Source organism: Pezoporus flaviventris, unplaced genomic scaffold, assembly GCF_033815535.1.
Source record: "Pezoporus flaviventris isolate CSIRO_AGI_PZ_B2104156 unplaced genomic scaffold, CSIRO_AGI_Pfla_v1 ptg000035l, whole genome shotgun sequence".
NCBI classification, from domain to species: domain Eukaryota; kingdom Metazoa; phylum Chordata; class Aves; order Psittaciformes; family Psittacidae; genus Pezoporus; species Pezoporus flaviventris.
The window spans coordinates 14,236,632-14,258,527 of NW_026892583.1; the positions used below are offsets into that span (position 1 = coordinate 14,236,632).

Sequence of the window (21,896 nt, forward strand, 5' to 3'; positions counted from 1 at the left end):
AGAAGAACTGAGTTTGAGCTCTTCTTAGCCTGTTTGGTTTCTTCATGTGCTCTGCCAACACCATGTTTCTGCCAGGAACCCCCAGGTCAAGGTAGGAAGGGAGTGGTTAGATAGTTACGTCAGCTCCTGTCAAAGTGTCCCTTCTTTCTGAAGGAGCTGGGAGATAAGCTACTTGATCTCTGCAATTGTGGCTGTGTTCAAATGCTTTCTGCACCTCCTGACTTATTCCCATTAGTTTGTGTGTCCTTCTGTGTGCATGTGCATGCATGTACATGTGTACATGTCCCACTTACGTTTGGCTTCCATGACTGTACACAAACTGACTGCCGACTCCTGCAGCCTGAGTGTGTGGTTTCCCATCAACATCTTCCCTGCTGTTTTTCTGTTGCATTCTCTGTGTGCTGCCAAATTACATTGCATCGGCACAATACAATGAAATCCCAGTGGTATTTTTGTCCTGATTGTCATTGTGTGCCCTAAAAGCATGCATATGGTAACAAAAGGAGACAAACCCCCCTCTTTGCTGTGCATGGGACTACTGGCAGGTGGATTAAGGGAATGTAATGAGGTCAGCCATTGATCATCTGTTTCAAAATCTCTGGTTTGAGACAGCATAAACCAGTGCTGCTTACATTTGGAAACGTTAGATCTGGCTTAGAGTTCAGAGGCTGTGGGGAAAGAAGGAGGTGCAAGGCAAAGCCCTTTGATGGTAAAAAGCATAAAAACCTTTGCCATTTTCCTGTCTCTATCAGTTAATTGTTCCCCTTTCCCCAAAACTCCATTGAGCCCATGAAGGTTCATGTGCCTAAAATCAAGAGAGTTTTCTTCTCCCAGCTGAGCACATTCAAACTGGAGGGTGATTTAGGGGGGGGAGGGTTTGCAATCCTTGTTTACTGTCAGATCAAGCCCTGCATGTGACAGTATGATATCCTCATCCCCCTGCAAACTGCCAGAGGAGCAGGTTTTGGTGTCATGTTAACACAGCCATGAAAGTAAGAATCAAGTTTCTTTTCGAAGGAGCTGTGGGTGCATGAGTAAACATGGCAAGGCACAAAAAAAGGCAGGAGTAGATCTGTGCAGATGCATTGTTCACCAGGCTTCACACAATGCGGATAGGGAGTTGATACTACCCCAGAATCTGTGACGCTCTTTGCAATCACATTGCATTGTGTTGTGCAAGCGAACATTTTGGAAACAGTTTATGTACAAGAGATGTTGAGAGAAAGAACATGAAGTTTCTGTACTCCTAGCTGCATGGTAAGACTTTTGTTGCAGCTTTGAGAGGCATCCCTTTAAAATTCCTCTAAATAGCTGCAACGGGAGGGAAGGAAGAGAGAAGCCTGCGTAGATGAAGGATTTGGTTTAAAGCCTGCATAAAAAGCCCTGGATTCACTGATGTGGGGAGAAATTCACTGCAGTTGCTTAAGACTTGATGGGTATATCTCCCTGGGGCATGAATGTGTCTTGTCCCAAAGATATTATCTTAACATTGCCTGGATAGCACAGTGATATGGCTTAGCCTTACTTTTATTACTGAAAATAAGTTCTGTCAGAAGCACAGCATGGTAAACTTGGGCTAAAGGAGCTGCTTGCACAAAGCAAATGAACCTCACTATGGCTTGAGATTTATACATGAATATTTTGTGGAAAAGTTTATGTCAGTTGGGATCTTTTGCCCTCCAGCAGTGGGTTGTGGCAAGGTGAGAGGGCAGGATAAAGGGAAAAGTTGACTGTGTGACTGGAGCCACAAAATCCATGTACTTCCCCTGGTTTCCCCACTTACTTTCTTGTGTGACCTTGGGGAAAAGAAAGTTCAACTTTGCATACCTCATATCCTCTTCTCTGTTGAATGGGAATGATATTAGCAACCTGCACAGTGGAGAGGTGGCAAGGCTTGATTAGTGCCTCAAAACATGCTTGACATTTTTGAGATTTGTGAGATACTGTAGGTTTGAAGAGTTACTTTTTTTCCACACTGTACAGTAACCACAGATGTGGGAGCTTTCCCTCCCTGCTCTGGGAGAGCAGTAATGGAAGGCAGGAAGGGAGGAGAAGTTATGGGTCAGGACTGAGATACAATGATGGAATTATGAGGGGGGGGACCAGGGAGGATAAAAGGAACATATTGTTCACACCACTAACTGATGCAAGACAGTGGACGTAGCCTGCGTACAGACCAGCATACATGATTTCTTAATCCATTTTAAACTATTTTTGCCTTTCTTCCCAGTGTCATTATTACAAATAACCACAGCATTATTGGCCTCAATCCTGCAGATTCATGGTGCTCAGCAGGGAACATGAGGTTGGCCTCCAGCAAGGGTGTGATTGGAAGCAGTGAGCTTCAGAGGGGGAAAGCTGGGTGTAGCTCCCTGCCTCACACAGAGGTCCTCCTCCCCTGCCAGGCTGGAGAAGAGGAGGGATGAAGGAAGAGCCCTGTCTTCAAGAGGAATGGCTGTACACCCGGCCTGATTCAAGCTCTGTGCCTCCATGCCCAGTCTTCCCCCTGCAGCAGGTAGAAATCATGAGGCTGCTGAAAGCGGTCAGCTCAGTGGTGAAGAACTATCCAGATGGTGCTGAGATCCCAACCAACTCATTGTGGTTCATCTGTGTATGTGTGCAACACGCCCCACTTGTGCTGGGCAGTCAAGTGTTGACCTGCATGTAGATAATGCACGTTGCTGCAGACTACAGCAGGTAATCACCACTGCGCTGCCACCTAGCCCTCCTCCATGGTAGCCAAAATAGTGGCTGGCTGTCCTTAGACAGCAGCAAACCTCAGAATAAGTGCCATGACAAACCTCCTTACTCAAGGCAAGGAGGTGTTCAAGTTGGGTGATGTGACTGAAGAGCCAGGGTTTATTCCCTGGGGAAAGAGCAGCATAGATGAGTGAATGCACCATGAAAGGGGCTGCACAGGAGCTTTGTTAATGGTGAAGGAGCAGCCAGACACACGCTCTGTTAGTTATTTTTGAGGAGAAGGAGAGAAGGGAACAGAGAAGACCTCAAGGCACTTCTCATTATTCCCTGTAAAGGTGAAAAAATGACATGGGTGGGCATCTCTGCATTAGCTGAAGCAGCAGCTGAGCTGTCACAGCACCAGCATTCATGTCAGCCTGGCACAGGATGGCTTCCCATGATCCAGCCCTGCCCACAGGCAGGGGAGCATCCTGAAAAGGCTGTTGTAGCTGCAGTGCAGATGGGCTGCAAAGCCATGGGAGTGAGCCCCCTCACACTGGTGGAAGAGAAGGTTGGTTTTGCTTGGTTTAGAGCATTGTTTTCCTCTCCAGCTGGTTCAGAGAAGGGTGAGTTTTCCGTGGTCCTGCACAAAAGGGCACAAAACATGCAAAATACTGTTCCAGCCATTTGGTAGCACTGTACATGCCCTTTGCTTTCTTGCTTTGCACTGGTGTACATGTGTACAGGGAAGGAGAAAGAGATTTTTGCAGATCTGCAGTGCAGAAGAACAAGTTTCTGGATGTATTTTCCAGCCCCTTTTCATATCCCTGGCAAAAAGTGTCAGCAAGACAATGTCTAGGAGCTTCATGCCATGAGGAACAGGCTCCATTTTCAGCATAAACCTTTTGAAGCATTGCTTTTATCCAAATCCTTTGTCCTGACTGCTTTATACTGTCAGGAAGGTTCCTACTACAGATTCTGTTCCCATCTCGGTCCCGTCAGGGCACACATGACCAGTTTGATTCAGTGGCAGGACTTGGCTTGAGTGTTATAAAGATGCTGAGCAATTTTCTTATAATTACTTTTAATAATCATTGCCAGCTGGTTGTCATAAGTTTTTTTTTCTACTTACACTGCTCTGTGCCAGCAGAATCTACACAAAGGAACTTGAAATTGGGATGGCTGGGTAAATAATTAATCATGGAAAACAGGAAAATTTGGAGAAGACAGTCAATAATTACAGAACAGCTCCTAAGGGGTGAAATCTATTTTTCTGCACCTACCTGATCTGAGAGGTTTTAATCTGCAGCAGGGGTGGTTGTTTCCATCTTTATCCAAATGCACACATCCAGAAGCACCTAGGAGGACTGCTTGACCTGGCACACACACATTTCTCTGCCTTTCCCTTCGCAGTCGCAGTGTGTTTGTGCAAACACAGCTGTGGTGCTGCAGCAGGCACAGCCCTGGGGTCCTCAGCCTTGTCAGACAGGACCCCGGATATGTTCACAGGACTGAGAAGGGTCTGATTCAGTCTCTTTTCGTGTTTTCACTTTATTTTTACATTTCCTTCCTCTGCTGTGCATGCGGCCACACTCCACACCTCCAGCCGCACTGGAGGGATGCGGGAAGACGGTTACCTCCGCAGCAGGCTGCCAGCCACGCAGTCTACAGGCAAACAGGCAGGAAGAGCCGGGGAGCTGTGCAGCCAGCACCCACACCCGCTGCCATTTAAACTGCTCAAACCAGCTCATCACTCTGCAGCCAGCCTGCCTCAGCTGCTTCTTATTTTACTAGAAAATGTCACGCTTTGACTCAGAGCTAGATGCTATGGGGATGAGCTTTCCACGCATCCAGCTGGTCCTAGCCCGCCATTCCTATGCCAAATGTGCAGGATTACTGCAGTCTGTGCTTGCAAGGCGCTCTGGTGGGATGCTATCAGTGCTCTCTGTGCCTGCTTCCCCACACGTCTTCAGCTGTCGTAGGGAAGCAGCCTTGTGAGTGTCCCCCCGTACTAGAGGAGCTCTCACAAACCCCAGCAAAGTGCTCATCGTCTTTGGAGACCACCGTCCTGCCTTCCTGCTGGGTGGGAAGCTGCATCACCTTGCAGGTAGCAAAACCAGAGACACTAAATTTTGACAGCAAGTGCAGGCGCTCAATGTAGTCTGTTTTCAGCAGCTCACTTTTTTTGCATGGCAAATCTCTACTTAAAATGCAGTCAGGCCAGATGTTGATTTTCAGCCTACTGCAATGGGATGCCGTAGACTCCAAGCGCCTTGCTCCCCACAGAAGTCTTGCAGAACTTTTTGTCTTTTCTTTAGGTGCTTCTTCTCCTGGGTGAAATTGTGCCTTTAATTTGGCTGCTGGTAGGTCTTCCCACTTCTGCAGCAGTCCAGCGCAGAGGCCAGCTCATGGCTGTGCACTACTGTCCTCAGTCCTGCTCGTCCTGACATGTTCAGCCAAGGCAGTAGGATTTCAGCAATTCTCTGTCACCTCTGCCAACCCAGGGTGCAGAGACACCTCTGAGGCTTCTTCAGAGAGGGGATCTGTGATGCTCTGAGAACTTGCACTGTTGCCATGCTCAGCAGAAGAGCGAGGCTGACATTTCTTTTCCCTTTCCTCCCACATGCAGGGAGAGGCAACTAACCCCTGGCTTAGTGCATGATAAGTACACTTTTGGGGAGCATTGGACTGGGTACGTTACTGCTTTTCTGTGAGACAGGAAGCCTGCTTTGTTGCTTGGTACATGCTCCAGGACCCTGGCTCCACTGTCAGTGGCTAAAATGCAGTTTTCACTTTTGGTTCGGCTTTTGGGACATCAGAGCTGGTGGTGTGTCATCCTCAAATGGTTATAAGTGGGGAGGTTGCTTGACTCTTTCTTTTGGACAAAGAATATTGCTTTGGACAAAAATATTTGCTTGTCTTAGAAGAGTCTTATGTTCTATTCTCCTCTCTGGTGATGCAGTGAGGAGAATTAGCCCCATCTCTACCTGGTATGCTTCAGACTAACCTTGTAGACATCAGAGAGCTGTGGCAGCTGTGTTGAACATGCAGAAGCATCAAAAGGCTTTGCCTAGACTCACATACACAAGTACTCATCCAATTTTTCTTTTCCTTACATCTTCTCTTTCTGATTTTTGCACTGGTAGTTTGTCCTGGGGTTGTTACTGCAGCTACATCTGTGGCATATGATAGGACATGTAGGTGCCTCTGATGAACACCTCCAGTGCAATGCTTATTTCCAGTGCAGTGTCAAGCACCACCATTGCTTTGGCTTTCCTCTATATGTAGCTCCTTATCCCCCTTGCTGCAGTTTTACTTTCATCTTATCACCTCCATTTCACTGGCTCACCACATTAAAGTAAGTTTCTCTTCTGGAAATCAGCAGTGACCACAGCTTTGTGACTGCAATGAGCTTTCCTTCATGTTACTGAGATTCTTCTCTATAACATTTTTTTTTCTCTTAGATATTCCAGCAAACATGCCAATAAACTATTTAGTTCTTCCCTGTTAGTGACAATTACATCTCCCTTGTGCCAAGTGAATGAAGCGCTGCAGTGAGCAACCTTCTCAGGGATATGTTAATAAAGCCATGATGCACACGCTTGTCTTCTCACAGTGAAATTGAATGTTTTCTTGCATATGAATAGTCCTGTACTCCAGATACAAAAATACCAGTGCCCCAGATCTGCCTGTATCTTTCTGTGACCTTTCACAGGCATACCTATGCTTTGATATAGCCAAAATTACTGGAAATGTGCTTCTGCCTTCTGGATAAATGGAGAAGTGTAGATTCCCTGGCAATGAGTTCAGTGGCGGTTTTCCTCCAGCACTGTATTCACTCACACTTTGCTCTTTAATACTTTAAAAGTTGCTGTGGTTTTTTTTCTATCTCTCTAAACCAAGTGGATGGGAGCCTCCAATCAGTTGTTTGGCAGATGTTAACCAGAATCAGAGGTCCCAGCTCAAACAGCCACAGAAGGAAAATTCAATGAACAAGAAATCAATACCAATAGCTGTGAGACACAGCAATGCACAGACCTGTTTGAACTGATCAAAAAACTCACAGGAGAAAAGGTGACATTCTCCTAGAGTAGAAGTAGCGATGTCTCTCATTCTTTAAGGGGTTTTGGTTTCTTATGTTTGCTCTTGCAAACATTGATTTCTGCTTTTTACATTTCTTTACAACATTTTCCCCTAGCTGCTTCTTTATATTTTGCTGCTGGTTTGAAAAACTGCATTTAAGCTGAAGGGTTTTCTTCTGTATTTTTTTTCTCTGCACTTTTTTCCCTGTTAAGCCAGAGAATGAGCAAGGTCGTAGAACTTCTCTAGAAAAGTTCACTCGCAGTGTGGTAAGTTCCTTTTCTTTTCCCTCCTCCCTCTCCTCAGAGCTTCATTTTCAGTTGGGGGGAATGTGGATGCTTGACTTTTTATTTCATCCTTTATTTTTGCAACTAGCATTTTTGCAGCTTCTTTTTTAATACTGTAGCTCATCTAAATTGTAGCTGTAAAGAAGGGGGGAGGTGGGTGGGCAGGAAGCAGAATTCCATAATGTTCATTCTAGCTTATCATCACTGCAAAAGCAGATTGACTTTTGTCTAGAATTAAATGCAAGGTTGCCTTCTTGCTGTGCTCCCACTACAGTAATTGTTGTGGCTTTTTCCTTGCGCAATGAAGTAGAAGAGCATGGTTCTCATAGCGCCATTGCAGCAGTATCCATATGGTTGTATAGTGCATGGTTAATGATACCATATGCATATACACATCCATATCCACCCACAGCACTGCAGCTGCTTCCTCCATTGCCCCCCTCTGTAAATGCTTATGTAAATAGTGATGAGCAATACCCTTTGACTAGTTCATGATGCTGATACCAGAAACTGAGTACAGTAACAGTAAGATGACACTGTTAAACCTTTATGTAAGTGGACAGTGGGATCTCAAGGGCAGTCAACAGATGTCCTTTCCTCTCTTGTCCTTTACCAGTGTCCAAACTCCAGACAGTCCTTCCAGGTGGAGGAAGCTGGTCCAGCTGGGAGGGGATGCTGCAGCACAGGGCAGCATTGGGCATCTGCCAGGGCTGCTTCTCTCCAGCCCCCCAAGCAGGACCCCAGAGCTTGGGTAATACCCACTTGTTCCACTTGCTTTCAGAGATCTGCATGTGCAGCAGATTCTCCAGGGAAAGGGGAGAGCAGGGAGAGGGAGCAGGACCAGAGGCAGATGCTGCAAGTGGGGTGGAGGAGCAAGGATACTGGACAGCACAGGGTGGGACAGACAATGCGCATGGGGCAGCACAGAGTAATCACAGATCTGGAGCTGAAGATGCAGCAATGGCTCAGTGAGGAATTACTCTTGTGTTGCTTAATATCAAATAGTACACTTTGACTCGGTTTGTCATATGGTTTTGGCATAATGCTATGGTCTTCATGTATCACCCATCATTAGTTGCAAGGTGATACTGGGAAAGCAGACAGTCATCAAGTGGTTGATTCCCATAGAAGCTACTGTACAGAACAATATTTCATAGAAAATTCATAAACCTTGTTATGGCTTTACAACAGCTTTATAATGAAGGCACGCTAGACTGGACAGGGCCTTGAGCAACCTGGTCTAGTGGGAAGTGACCCTGCCCATGACAGGGGAGTTGGAACTGGATGATCTTAAGGTCCTTTCCAACCCAAACCATTCTATGATTCTGTGATTCTATGTATATATACGGTACATATATTTGCATTTGTGTGTGCATGTATATATATTTATATATACACTAGATACATACACATGTCATATAAATACAAAATATTTGTACATACAGATAGAAAAGGGGAAACTGCTCAGGTAAGTGTGAGCTGTTGTAGAGCAAATAAGCCTATAGGGGTTCTTTCTGATGCTGTCATGCCACTGCACAAGCAAACCCAAATGTAACACGCAGAGCTTTGTAGTATATCCACTGGCAGACTTCCTGGGGAATGTATTTATATAGCTAATGCATATGCACACATTTAAAATATGTTGATACAAAATATATCACTATGCCCATCTGCATATTTACTGCTTTCTAAGAGTCTGCCAGAAAGAGGAATAGGCAAGATTTTTTTCAAAACAAACTATGCAGAAATATTTACACCGAGTGGTAAATTCTGCTCCCAGATTTGCCAAATACATGGAAGAGTAACTCTCACTTTACTAGACTGGCTGGGTTTATAGTAACACAGCCAAGGACATATTTTTCTCTTGCATTTGATTTGAAGGGTAACTTGACAAGCTGTGTTTGGGATGGTAGAATTATAATCTAAGTACCTGTAAAGAAAATCATTGTAGATTGGTCGGCTTTAGTTCATTGATGTTTTACTAGCAAGTATACTGTAAACATTTTCTTTCATTTTTCTTAATACAGATATAAAATGTCATCTTCCAACGGCATGGTAGCTAACAGAACTAGGAAAGGTCTGAATTTTTCATACTTTGCATTATGGCAGTTTGTCACTACCGTCAGATGAGAAAATAGTCACTGTTGGCACGTCATAATGTCCTCAGAGAACAGCATTACCGAAGTTATAACTTTCTGGCATACTCAGAAGACTAAATTAAGACAAAGTTAATTCTGCATGCTGTAGTTCTCCAAAGTGCACTGCAGTTCCCTAGCTGTGTAGGAATAGAGCAATGCAGCAGCCTTCATTCCCAGAGCTCCACTATGCTTTAGTGATTCCTCGTTACAGGATCACATATTCTAGCTGACCCTGCAGCGCACTGAAGTTAAGCATATGCTTAAAGTTTGGCTGGAAAATCTTTGGCAAGATTTTGGTGATGATTCATCTTTTACTTCCAGGTCTTTTCAAAGTACAAGCTGATACCTCTATGCAATGGCCAAGAAGGGGGTTGTGCCCACCGCTGGTTGGGTCCTCCTGTAGTAAAGGGTATAGTTTGCAGTGCCTCCCTGTCTGGTTTCCCTTTGGAGCAAGGGACATCTGTCTGACCTAGTGCCCAACATGCCAGACATCCTCAACCTCCTCTGCTTACCTGCATGAAGAGTGGCATCAGTATGTGTTTCCTGGAAGCCTGCCACAACAGCCTGGACAGTAGTTGTGTAGTGCCAGGACCAAACATCATGGTCATCAGTCATCTGGTGGACACCAAAGGGCCGCTGCTGGAGCAGAGGGGCAACGCATTTCTTTTCTCTCCTGTTAAGGCTTTGAAGAGTCCTCAAAAATACATGGGTAGCACAGTGGTAGGATAGGTATCACCCCTTTGGCCCTAAGCTGGGTTCCCATGATATGAAATCACAGGTACAAATCTAGACTGGTTCTTCCATGATCTCCATGGGGGCCCTGTGGAAGGGTCAATCTCAGTGAGCGGCAGATCTGACAGTCTATTCCATTGGAGCACTTACTAATCCACCTCATTTAAAAAATGATGGCACTGCACATAGTGGCAGGTTTATCTTATTACAATTTTCCTTTTGAATACAGCAAAGATTGACATTATGAAAGCAGAGTTAGCCTGTCGTCTCTCCCAAGTGAAGATAAATGGCATCATAAAAATCAGACATCATGTATCATATATGTTATAAATAATACCTGGTATTGAGGTAATAACTTAATTTTAAAGACACACATACACACAAATCCATATATCTACATCTCTCTCTTCTGTCATATTTGATCATCTTACTAATTAAAAGGAGGCTGCTATACTATTTTTAGCCATGCAGTCTCAGCCTAGCTGTTTAAACCACTGTAGTTCCCCATCTGCTTTAGAAATGATTTAATAATCAGATAGGCAGAAGCTTAGTTCTCATAAACTGAGATGATCCTTCAGGGACGGGAGTAGAAGGAAAATATATTTTAATAAGTGCACTTAGAGAAGCCACTGCTGCTTTTGCCTCACAAAGGAAGCCACCAAGTCTCTGCTTAACTTGTGCTGGTGAACATATATATATTTAATAAAGGGGGAAACAGGAGGGAGTTCCGTTGTTACGTCTTGCAGCATCTTGAGTATTATCTCTAAAAGCAGCAATGGTCACTTCAGTAATAACAGGGATTTACCTACAGATACCAGCCTTGGTAGGTAAATTAGATAAATCTGGACCATCATACTCAGAGCTGAATCCAAACTTTTCTAAAATTGCTATATTCCAAGGAAGGAATTTCCCATGTAAGGAAACTGGCGTTAAAATTCCTGACTCAGTATCAGGGTGGTGACTCAAAGATGAGAAGATCTCTGTGTTTTATTCCCAGTTGACACTTCTAAGAACAAGAGGTGTGCTCACATGTACAGCTTTTGAGAGGATTAGAGCTCTCAGTCTTCAGGCTTTCAAGGACAGGAGGGTGGCCAGAGCAGTGATACAGTTTTTGTTCAGAATTTTCACAACTTCTGTCTGAACCAACTAACTTGGCCTAGTGTTTTATATAATGTTACCATAGAATGATTTGGGTTGAAAGGGTCCTTAAAGCTCATCTAGTTCCACTCCCCTGCAGTGGGCAGGGACACCTTCCACTAGACCAGGTTACTCAAAGCCCCATCCAACTTGTCATTGAACACTGCCAGGGATGGGGTCAGCCACAGCTTCTCTGGGCAACCTGTGCCAGGGCCTCATCACCCTCATAGTAAAGAATTTATTCCTTATATCTAATCTAAATCTATCCTCTTTCAGTTTAAAGCCATTCCCCCTTGTTCTATCACTACTTGCCCATGTAAAAAGTCCAGGAACTACCTGAAGAAGGTAAAGAACTTTTTGTGCCTCTCTTTCTGAGGACAAAGAGAATAGTTGCACTACCTGGGAGAAATGAGAGGCATTTGCTAGCCAGAGCCTCTTGTGAAACTCAGCCCAAGCAAAGGCAGCACCTGGCAGCTCCAGGCAAAAGCAACATCCCAGCCAGAGAGTGCTGCACAGGACAGGGTGGGCAAATATGCAAATGCCAGACTTTGGACTGGTTCTTGGAGTCTGTGGGAAGTCCTTTTCCCTGTGTTTTCCCTGCCTTCTTCCTCAAGCTATAACAGTACAGCACAGTGTATACAGAGGTGTGAAGTGCACAGGCCTGTCATGGCTGCCTACATCCTACACTTGCACGTGGTGAGCTACAGGCTTCTCTTTAGCTTTCATCGTTACAGTTGGTAAAGAGTATAATACTTAACAGGAAAAGGAGCCCTCCTGTTAAGTCTTAGAGGAAATGTAAGTATGTCATGAGACTAAAAGACTCAGATTTATTTTAAAGTCAGCATAGTAGAATACATCAGATATAGAGGTGTGAAATGTAGCAAGCAGTCAGGTATGAAAAAGCAGGGAGCTTTTCCAAGTAGTAAATTCAATTTAGTGCAGAAAGAGAATAAAGTAGAGATGGTCTGTGTCTGAGCTGCTTAGGAAGTAGACTGTAGATTAAGAATATCAGAATGAAAGTTTTCTAATGAGCTTACTTTAAAGAATCCTGGACATTATGGAACATTTTGTATGGGACAGCAAGTCAATGAAGGCTCAAGTTTGTCTCAGTTCCCAGGCATAGGTGAATAACTGAATCGGCAGTCTGGCTCAGCTTCATTAACCATAGGAGACAGCGCTGCAGTAGGCAGAAGATGGTAAGCAGGAGCTGCTGTAGTCCTTGCATTAGCAACAGCAGGGTGGGTTTGTATTCCCATCCAGAAGCACTGTAGGTTTCTCATGCAAGGATGATTTTTCCAGGAACAAGAATACAACTGGAGATCTTGTATTTGATATAGTTATAATGCTTAGTGGCCAGGACGCTTTCTGTCTGGAACCTGAAACACCCTCTTTCCTTGCAGCGCTGCAAACTGGCATTTTCATATAGCATTTCCTCTGCTTTAGTTTTCTGGTATCTTTTCTTATTTTGTATTGAACTACCCTTGGCTCAGGACTGTAAGTGCACCTCGATTCACTACCTAGACAAATCTGAAGTCCTACATTTCAGTCCCACGTGTATCTGTTCATTTGCATTATATGGTATGAAAGTCTTGGTGTCTACCCTGCCTGCCTGCCTGAATGTCCCTTCCTAGATGCTCTTAGCAGTCTTGTCTTCAAGCTCTGTGTTTGTTACCCTTGTTCTTCCCTGCCGTCATTTTCCCATTTCTTGATCCTCAGTTACATCCTTTGGGCACAGCTACTGCCTTATGCTGGTTTTTACGTCCTCTCAGTTTGTCTGCTATTGAGTCAGAGACCAAGTCACACTTGACTGTCCTGGTCCTGTTCTTAATTCATGAGTATGGTGTCACTCATGAAATGTGTTGATGGGATCTTATCTTTCTCAGGTGAAGTGTGTGATATTTTGCACAGCTGTGTGTCACTGTGATGTGTTACAAATACTAGCCATGAACACAGTGAAGAAAGCATAAGGCTGAAGAAAGAATTGCTACCTGATATCACCAGGACTCTCTTTTTATCTGGTTCCTTGATAATCTCATAAAACTGTCATACATTTAGCAGCTTTCCCACTTTTCACTTTCCCAGCTCTACCAGCTTGCATAAATAGATAACAGCATTTGAGGGCATGGCAAGTATTCACTACCTCCAACATCTTAAAGACAAAGGTTTAAACTGTTATGGGTTTGCAAAACTGGAAAGTATAAAAAGGTGATACAGTGAGATGCTGGTGAAGTAGATATCAGGACAGCTAGAAGGGAAGGCTGTCCAACCAACGTTTTTTAGATTTGACACCAAGGAAAGAAATCTGGGAAAAGAGTTATTTTTATCTTTGGAAAGATCCTTTAAAACAAAATGTGCTTGCTACACTACTCCAGTCATTAGCAAATACTGGCTTTTACTGGGAAAAGGTACTTGCATCACATAGGTGGTGGAAAGCATCAGAATGTACTCAGCATGTGAGGCGATCTAGTCAGCATTTGCAGCCTGTCCTCTGACTATTCTCTTATCTGCAATAGCCAGCCAGTGTCAGTACCTAATGCTGGGGAGGACCAGGAGGACTGGTTGCTGCATGCTCCAGTACATCACATCTGTTCCTGGTATTGTCATATTAGCTGACTTGGTTTGGTAAGCAGTGGGTTCCATGTGTTACATGTATGCTGTTTAGTCTGTTCTGTATACAGGGGCTCCTTTAAGAGATAAGTATTCATCATTTCTAATGGGTAAGTTGTTCTTCCCTTCCTAAAAACACTGCTGTGTAGTGCTGCTGGTGCAGAATGGCAGCTGCCTTCCAGCATTGGGTGAGTGATCCCTGTGTGTACAGTCTGCAAAATGCTTTGGGATCCTTCTGGATGAAAGGTAGTATACAGAGTTCAGGACATACTGTCCTTTACACACAAACTCTGGAAGATAAAAGTCAGCAACCACTCACTACAGAGAGTTCTAGCTGCTAGCTGCAGATACCAACCCAGGACCTTAGCAAGACGTCTGGGAGGGTGGGTGGGCTTAGACTGCTGTGATTTCAGCCAAGATAATTCTGACACTCCAAAGAGGTTTGATATTTCAGGGGTCTTTCTGTTTTCCTCTGACTATGCAAGATATTTACACATCTGGTTCCCAGTCCCAGTGAAGCCAGTTAAACAACCTGAATCCACTGTACACAGAGGGAAGAACAGAATCACATCCTGCTGAGAGCTAGACCAGCAACGTGTAATGAGGGCCTTTTCTGAGGTGGCTTGAAACTGAACCATTTTATACTGGCTGTAGTGATCCATCTGTGCCTCCGTCTTCCCATTTTTATTGTTGGAGGGAGGGACAGGTCCTGCAGCCACAGGCTGCCCAGCTGGCAGGGCTGTGCTGAAGTGCTTTCCTTCAGTGTGGTAAGTGCAAGCCGTCCATAAGCTGCTTCCAATGATGCCACAATTGGCTCAGACACGTTGTCAGATGCAAAGAACACAGACTGCTCCACAGCAGAAGAGGATCTTCCTCATGCTGCTGGTGGAACGGTAGAGGAAAGCTCCAACCATTCTGAAGCTGGTCTAGGAGTGGGCGAGTATGGTGCTTGTGTCAGCTCCTGGTTTGTGCCAAATGCAGTGGTGTGCTGGTATTTCTCAAAGCAAAGTGCAATGGCTCACTTAGGAAGCACAGGAAATCCTTACAAAATAAAATGGGTATGGACAATACCAATTTTAATTGGACTGCAGCTCTGAACTGTTCCCATAGTGATACAAGCTGGAACCCAGCCCATGGTTGCTCAGCTCCTCTGTAAGTAGTAATGGCAAGAAGCTCAGGTAACTTGTCAGTCAAGCCTTACAAGAGGAGTGGGGCCCATTCTGCAGGGGTTTGGGGTAGCTTGTGGGACTGTGCTGGTGAGAATGGGTGAGCATCCTGCATGCTCCCCTGCTTACCCACTACAGCCACTTTGCTGCTCGTATTTCCAGTCAGTGTCAGCACGTAATTGGTGGTATTGCCCACTGTTTTTTGTGTGCTGATTTATGTTATGTTCATAGTTCATGTGTCTGTGTTTATTTTGTGTTGAACTAAGTTATTTTTCTGTATTATGTTTTTAACTCTGTTTCATATTTAACTTCATTAATTTGTTACTTTATCTTATGTTTGCAATGTATCTTTAAATGAAAAAATCTAATAAAAAAGATATTTTTAAACTGACACAAAAATTAAATTTCCCAAAGATCTGAAGCATAATACAACAGTGAAAACCAGACAGTGCTGGTAAGGCTAGCGCCATGGCAATCTCTTTTTTCAGAAGTAGGATTTGGTGGCAGGACATTGCCCACTGCCAAAATTCTGTTATCTAGAAGGAAATCTGAGCAGTGCTGTCACCACGTGGAAAACCTTAGATTGAAGCTGATGGGTCATGTGTTTGCTCATCTCCAGTGGAGATGCAGACCAGCGCCAGGCTTCTGCTGAGGGTCTTATAGAGGGCTGCAGTGATGCAGCTCCCCATGAGATGGCTTCTCCTTCAGGAAGGTGATGCTTCTGGCTGGGGCAATTTGAGCACCATACTGGGAAAAGGGTAGCCCTGAGCACAAAAGAGAGCTAGAAAGCAAGAAGCGGAACCAGCTACAGCAGACAAAGTCCTAAGCTGGTGGTTGGAGAGGGTGGAGGTGAACAGTCAGCATAAAAGCGCTTTGGTCTGTAATTGACATGGCAAAAGGGGAGCCTGTGCTACCATACCAGAAGCTCCCCACGTACTCCCTCTTCCCTGTCACTGTATCCACAAAGCTCCCTATGGAATAAATCCTGTCTGTGTCTTCAGGTAAGTTGTTGATGGCATGTGTGGGAGTGATGGCTTGTGCATGTTGGTGGTGGTGAATGCCCGCATGCTAGATACACGAACTGCACTCTGTGCTGGGCAGAGCACGTTAACGTTGTGTGAAACCACAGGCACTGGATAAAACTAAACTTTCTATTTAAAATTATTTTTAAAAGCTAGTTCACAGCCTTTGCCTTCTCTCCCAACTGTGCAAAGTGCTGGTTTTGGTAGATAAAAGCAAAGAGCAAGATGGAAACTCCGTTGGCTCATACAGGAGGTATGAAAGGAATGCTGTCTCCTTTTTGTGTCAAATCCCAGACATATTTTTATTCCTCTTACTTGGCTTCTTGCCTATGTTAAATTGCTGAATTCTGCTTCATTAAAATAATTGCTAATTGCATTTTACACTTTAGTTTAGTAGCTGCTCAGCAAAGGCTCAGCCATCAAAGATGTTGACTATCTCCTGTGACCTACAGGTTAAACTTCACTTCCCTATGCCTCAGTGATGGTCCACATGTGCTGAGGTCTGGTCCTCTGCCTGACATGCAGCCAAGCAGTAGGATGCACCATGTACTTAGAAATCAGATTCTGGGGGCAGTTTCGTAAGGTTTTTTAACAGTTACCTTAGGTTACTCAAAATTCAGATTTTACACTGCCTCTAAAACCTGAGGCTCCTATCATGCCAGTGCTCAGGGGTAAAAAATAATCATTCATTCAGCTGCATAAAGAGAACTGGACATTACCTTTACCAAGACATAGTGAAGCTGCATGTGATCCTTGCCTAAAAGCTGTGTTACAGCTCAGCTGCTTGCAGGGAATGAGAGAAAAGAAAGCCTTCTTGCATCCAACAAGACACACAGCATATGCCCCACAACATATGCCCTACTGCTTGTGCTATGCTGCTTGAGTGACAACAGTCTGGGGTTTTAATTGTTGTAACCCTAATTAGTAATGACAAATATTTTGCAGCTGGGGGGCTGGGGGTTTCTTTATAAGCTTTAGACCCCATGTACTCCTTACATCCACTCTTATCTCGCCTTAAGTTATTCAGCATATGCATACGACAGAGTAAAAGAAGCACTATTGTGTGCTGAGCTTGAAATCATATGCTTTCCAAATCCCCTGCCAACACAGCTTAGATGAAATTTCTCCTGGAAATAGGGCAGGAGTTGTTGACATTTTCCTTCAGTGGGGAAAGGAGGGGTAGAAATGTGTAGGCAGTCACTAGTTTCATGCTAAACAAAGATGTGTGGGAGGAAAAAATCATGTATTTTGGTTGAACCTTTCTAAAGAAACTAGGTGTTCTTAGTGCCAAACTTTCACACTGTAATAATCTGAAACTTCCTCACTCCATCAGAATTCCCCCTAAGGGAATCCCAGCCAAGTGTCAGATGAGACCAAACATGGCTTCTCAGGTCTGAACTTGTTTGGCATGTATTGTACCCAACTATGAACTGATTTAGCCATGGCAAGCAGGAGCAGGGGGCTTGGACAGACAGGCTGGGGTCCTGGGGAGGGTGCTGGCTTTTGGGGGTAAGCTGCCACACCATCCCAAAGGAGCTACCACGTGTGCTATGCTTTGGCTTTTATCAGTCAGCTAGCACAAACCTCTTGTGTCTCCTGCTGGACTTTGTGCCCAAGAAGCCCTAGAGGGCTAAACCTGAAACAGAGATGCCACTGACCAGCTGCTCAACTGATGTGAATCAGCAGCAGTTCTGTGGAGGCAACTGAGTCATGTTGATTTACCTCGGCAAGTGGATCCTGGAACCCTTGCAGCATTTCCACCTGTACCACAATGTTTTGTTCTCTTGTTGTTCTTTTTAGTAACAGGAAACAGATACCAGTTTTTCCTAATGGAATGGGTTTTTCTCCTGATCCTGTGATTCTATGATCCTCTTTAATGAGGATATCTAAAATGAGATAATCCCAAACTGAGTGTCTGCATCCCTCTCACCTCTAGCCTGCAGATATTCGTATTGCTCAGACCCACACTGTGAGGCTGATGCTTGTCTCTGCATTGGGTGGAAACAAAATCCCCTACATCAGTGTGCCTATTTGGTAGCAAAGCTGAATCTTACACTTATTTACAGTCCAGCAATCTCACTTGTAGCCAAAAATTTCACAGCCTTAATCCCTGCATGTGATTCCAGGGATCCTTTTGCCATCTGTCATATCACAGAGGTGGACACAACAGCCAAGCAGACAGCATCACTGCCTGCTTCTCACTGTCTTGAAACAGAGCTTCTCACACCCATCTGTGCACACGAAACTGTTTTGCACCTCACGTTTTCCTGGTGCAGTTATCCTCCCAGACAGCCAGGCTCCGTGCTTGGGACTCATCCCACCCTGCAGGCAGGAACTTTGCTGCAGAGCCAGCCATCAGATCTGTGTTCCCGGGCTTACACCTTTCCCTCAGGATGGGGGAGCTGCAGATGGAGCCCTCCACCTTTGCCCATGACTGGAAGCAGCTTCCCACTGGGAAACCTGTGAGCGAGGTTTTGCTCTGCACAAACCACAGCCATCAGCTCTGGCCACCTTCCCCAAGGCAGCCTTTTTTCCAGCTGTCCCCTCCCCTCAGCCCAGCCCAGCACCAGCATTACCCTGTTCTGCTTTGAACACGTGCATGCTGAAACTGGGGCTGCTTGTGGAACAGCGTTTACTCCTCACCCCGGTTGGACCCTGATGAGGGAGCTGGCATACCCCCAAGCCGCCTGCCGGTGAGGAGATAACAAGAGGAACAGCCTGCCACAGATTAGTTAGAGTCTGCCTGAACAGTCATTATACACACCCAAAGCTTGCTTGGTTTTTTTGTTCCCAAGGATGTATCCAAATATAGGTGGAAACGAACATCTTTTTTTCTAAAACCAGCCATGTTATTCTTGCAAAAACAAAGAAAAATAACATCCACATCTTTCCCTTCTTTTTTCATATAAGTGGGATTCAGGAATTGATAATTCCTTATCATTCTTTCTCTGGTATTACTCAACAGCAGCAAAATGACAGCCACAGTTGCAGCCCCCCAAGCACTGCCATGCTGCCCCACAGACTTGGCTACCTCTGGGGCAGCACTGGGCCAAGTTTCCCAGAACTGCATATAAAAATAATAATAGTGAAGGATTAGATTTATAGTGAAAGCAAGCACGTATGCCTTAAATGGCAGCAGTGCTGTCATGTCTGCGTAGCTCCGGGAGGCAGCTGGTCCTTCATGAGCCGTGCCCTTGGTGTGAGCTCTGTTGTAGTCATGGAGCAGCCACGGAGCTGCAACTGTTGCTCTCTGGTCCTGGGCAGGAGTCTGAATGATAGTCTTTCCAGCAGCCAACTTCTGATGTACAGAAAGTCGCCAGATCAGGTTATGTGTCTTTGTTCAGCTGAGCAAATTATGTGACAAAAGATGCACATCTGGGTAACGAAATGAGGCTTCTGTAGGGAACTGTTACATCCTGCTGGAACAGCCCTAAATGGGAAGAGATTAGAAATCAGAGAGTGTGGGGTTTCTTTTTTTCTTAGAATGTTAACTTATTAAATAAGGCTTATTTCAAATAACCTGGTAAATTTAACCTTTCAAATTTTCTTGCGTTTTGCACGTACTCGTTTCTACTGTATCATCTGTTTTCGTTGCTCTTTTTGTGGCTCTTTCTTTCAAACAGCAATTATTAAGACTTTCTATTGCAAAAAAAAGCTTGGCTAAATATAGTAACACAGAGGAGCTTGTTTAAGAGCTCTTAGGTATTCCACAGCTCTCTGGTATTCCCTGGATGTTTATTTCAACCAAGACTTCTTTTTCTTTTAAGAAAACAAAGTCTTCTTTCAAGAGGAAAGCTCACTAAAGGAACCTAGCAACTGGTGCAGTACTTGAATCAATTTTTCACTGTTACATCAGTAATTGCAAAGCCATCAGTATCCCCTGTGGGGATATACCCTTCCTATAGTCTGCAAATGGAGAAAACCAGCTGTAGGTCCTGCCTTGCTCCCAAAAGCAGGAGCTGCATGGCCTAACCCAGTGAAGGGATCCAGACATGAAGGTCCTTGTTCCTGCCAGTCAGTGAGAAAGCCTGTGTGGATGCCAGCAGTATGCAAGCAAGGCTGCCATGGCCATGAACCTGAGGTGGTAGCTTGGAGGAAAGCTTGAGGAAGACAGGGAGGCCAGGCAGGAATGGACAAGCAGTGACCAAGGACACATGAAAACAAGGAGAGGGCAAAGTGGGGTGGTGACAGGACAGGCACAGGCTGAGCTTTTTCTCCAACAGATGTATTTCTGATGAATGCTGTGCAGGTGATACTGATTCACAAACTGTGCAAGGGACATCCCAGCTTTCACAGCAGTGTGACTTTGCAGCACTTCTGGACCTGGAGCAGTGCTCTGCATGGAAGCTGTGGCCTGGCACTGGCAGGACATCACTGGGCACGATGAATAGCAGTGAGCGTAGGACAGGACTTTGCTTTTACCAGTTCCCAGGTAACTGGAGACAGTGTGGCAGGAAACAGCATCCCAGGAAACAGCTTTCAGCTATAGCCATATGGACATCACTAGCCACATGGACATCACTAGCCACAAGCCCTCCTTGCCAAACTACCTGCCTGGGGCAAAATCACAAGCACCCAAAATGCTGGGGGTCTTCTCATCCCCCATCACCTGCCTCTCTGTTGGCAGGGCCAGAATGGGCAGCCCTGGGGGAAGGCACCTGCCTGTTATTCGCAGTCAAACTATCCACAGCATCACTCACACCTCCCGGTCTCTTCTGTGTCTGTCTGTCTGTCTGTCCCTCCCTCCAGGGAAAGTCTCTGGCAAGCAAGCGCCTCACGGGCCTGATGCAGTCCTCCTGACGGCTTCAGCCTACCACCCCATGGGAAGGACACTTGGGACCGCTGCTGGGGATGGGGCATACCAGGGAGAACGGGTCCCTGCAGGGGAAAGAGCCTGAGCGAACACAAGCAGAGCCACGTGCCAGGGGAGCGCCTCTCGTCACAGTTTGTATCAACACTTTCCTGTCTGCACAGCTTTGTAAGGACACTGAGCTCTGTGCAGGTACTTTGTTTCTGACCAGGGTTTGGAGGAGCACACTTCACTGTATGCAGAAGGTCAACAAGGCAGGGGCTTGCTGTCTTGTTATTTAAGGGAATAGACCCAACCACAACTTAAAGAAAGAGGAGCTGAGAGAGACAGGTACTTTTCCCTCATCTCTTCTCTCCATTGCACAAACATGGCTGCAATAGATGGTGCCGCAATCTCACTTGCTCCCTTTCTTGTGGCCGTCTGGATCCAATAAAATATCTGCTGGAAGCTGCTTTTCCTTCTCACAAAATCTCACATGAATTTCTCCTGCAGATTCATTGACTTTAACTTTTTCTTTCTTATATCTCTCCTCCTTTAAAGCAATGGAAAAGAAAAAGGCACATTCAAGTTCATCACTCACTGTCCTTCCAATAGCATGTAGCATGCCCAGAGATGATGGCCAGATCCTCAGCTGAAGTCAAGAGAGCACAAGTGGTTTTCATCACCTGAGGATCTGCCCCATTGAGTCAGACTGATCCTGGTGCAAATCCCCTGACGTCGGTGGAATTGCTCTGCATGTGCGCGTAGTACAAATGTGGTCAGACTCTGCCTGATGCTCAAAAAATCATGTTTTCAATGTGTAATGTGCACACACACACACATGCATAGTATTTAAAAGTGAGTTGGTTTATACTGTATTTGATTTTTTATTTATTTAATGTTTTACATACTTAAAGATGGATGTTCAAGCTTTACTCCGAGTAGATAAAATTAGACTCCAACTCCAATCACAGAGGGCCAAAATCTGCTCACGTGTGTACAGGGAAAGGCAACTCTGATGTGGGCAGGTGTTAAAATTCACTCTGCAGTGAGGAGGGAATTGGTGGAAATGGCACCAGCAGAAGAGGGTGGGAACAGGCAGGGCGCTGGGTGCCAGGTAGCCCTTCCTAAAAAGCATCACAATCAGCTGTGGTATAATGTTCAGGTAACTGAGTCCCCCGAGAAGCACCTTTGTAAGAGTGCACTTGTACCACTGGAGGAAATGAACTTCCGCTAAAACTCCTCTGACCTACAGCCCA

The 21,896-nt window shown here is 45.2% G+C and overlaps 1 protein-coding gene across 9 annotated transcripts in view; it reads left to right on the plus strand.

Moving 5' to 3' along the window:
* RGS6 (regulator of G protein signaling 6) overlaps window positions 1-21,515 on the plus strand; it is a 291,990-nt gene extending 270,475 nt beyond the window's left edge. For 8 of the 9 annotated variants that reach the window (XM_061462703.1, XM_061462706.1, XM_061462705.1 and 5 more), the window contains 2 exons: window positions 6,975-7,028; window positions 20,598-21,515. In XM_061462703.1, coding sequence (XP_061318687.1) covers window positions 6,975-7,028; window positions 20,598-20,648 — 105 coding nt within the window. In that variant the 3' untranslated portion in view covers window positions 20,649-21,515. The remainder of the gene's footprint in view (window positions 1-6,974; window positions 7,029-20,597) is intronic. The other variant, XM_061462707.1, reaches the window with a different exon arrangement.
* The last annotated feature ends 381 nt before the right edge of the window (window positions 21,516-21,896 follow it).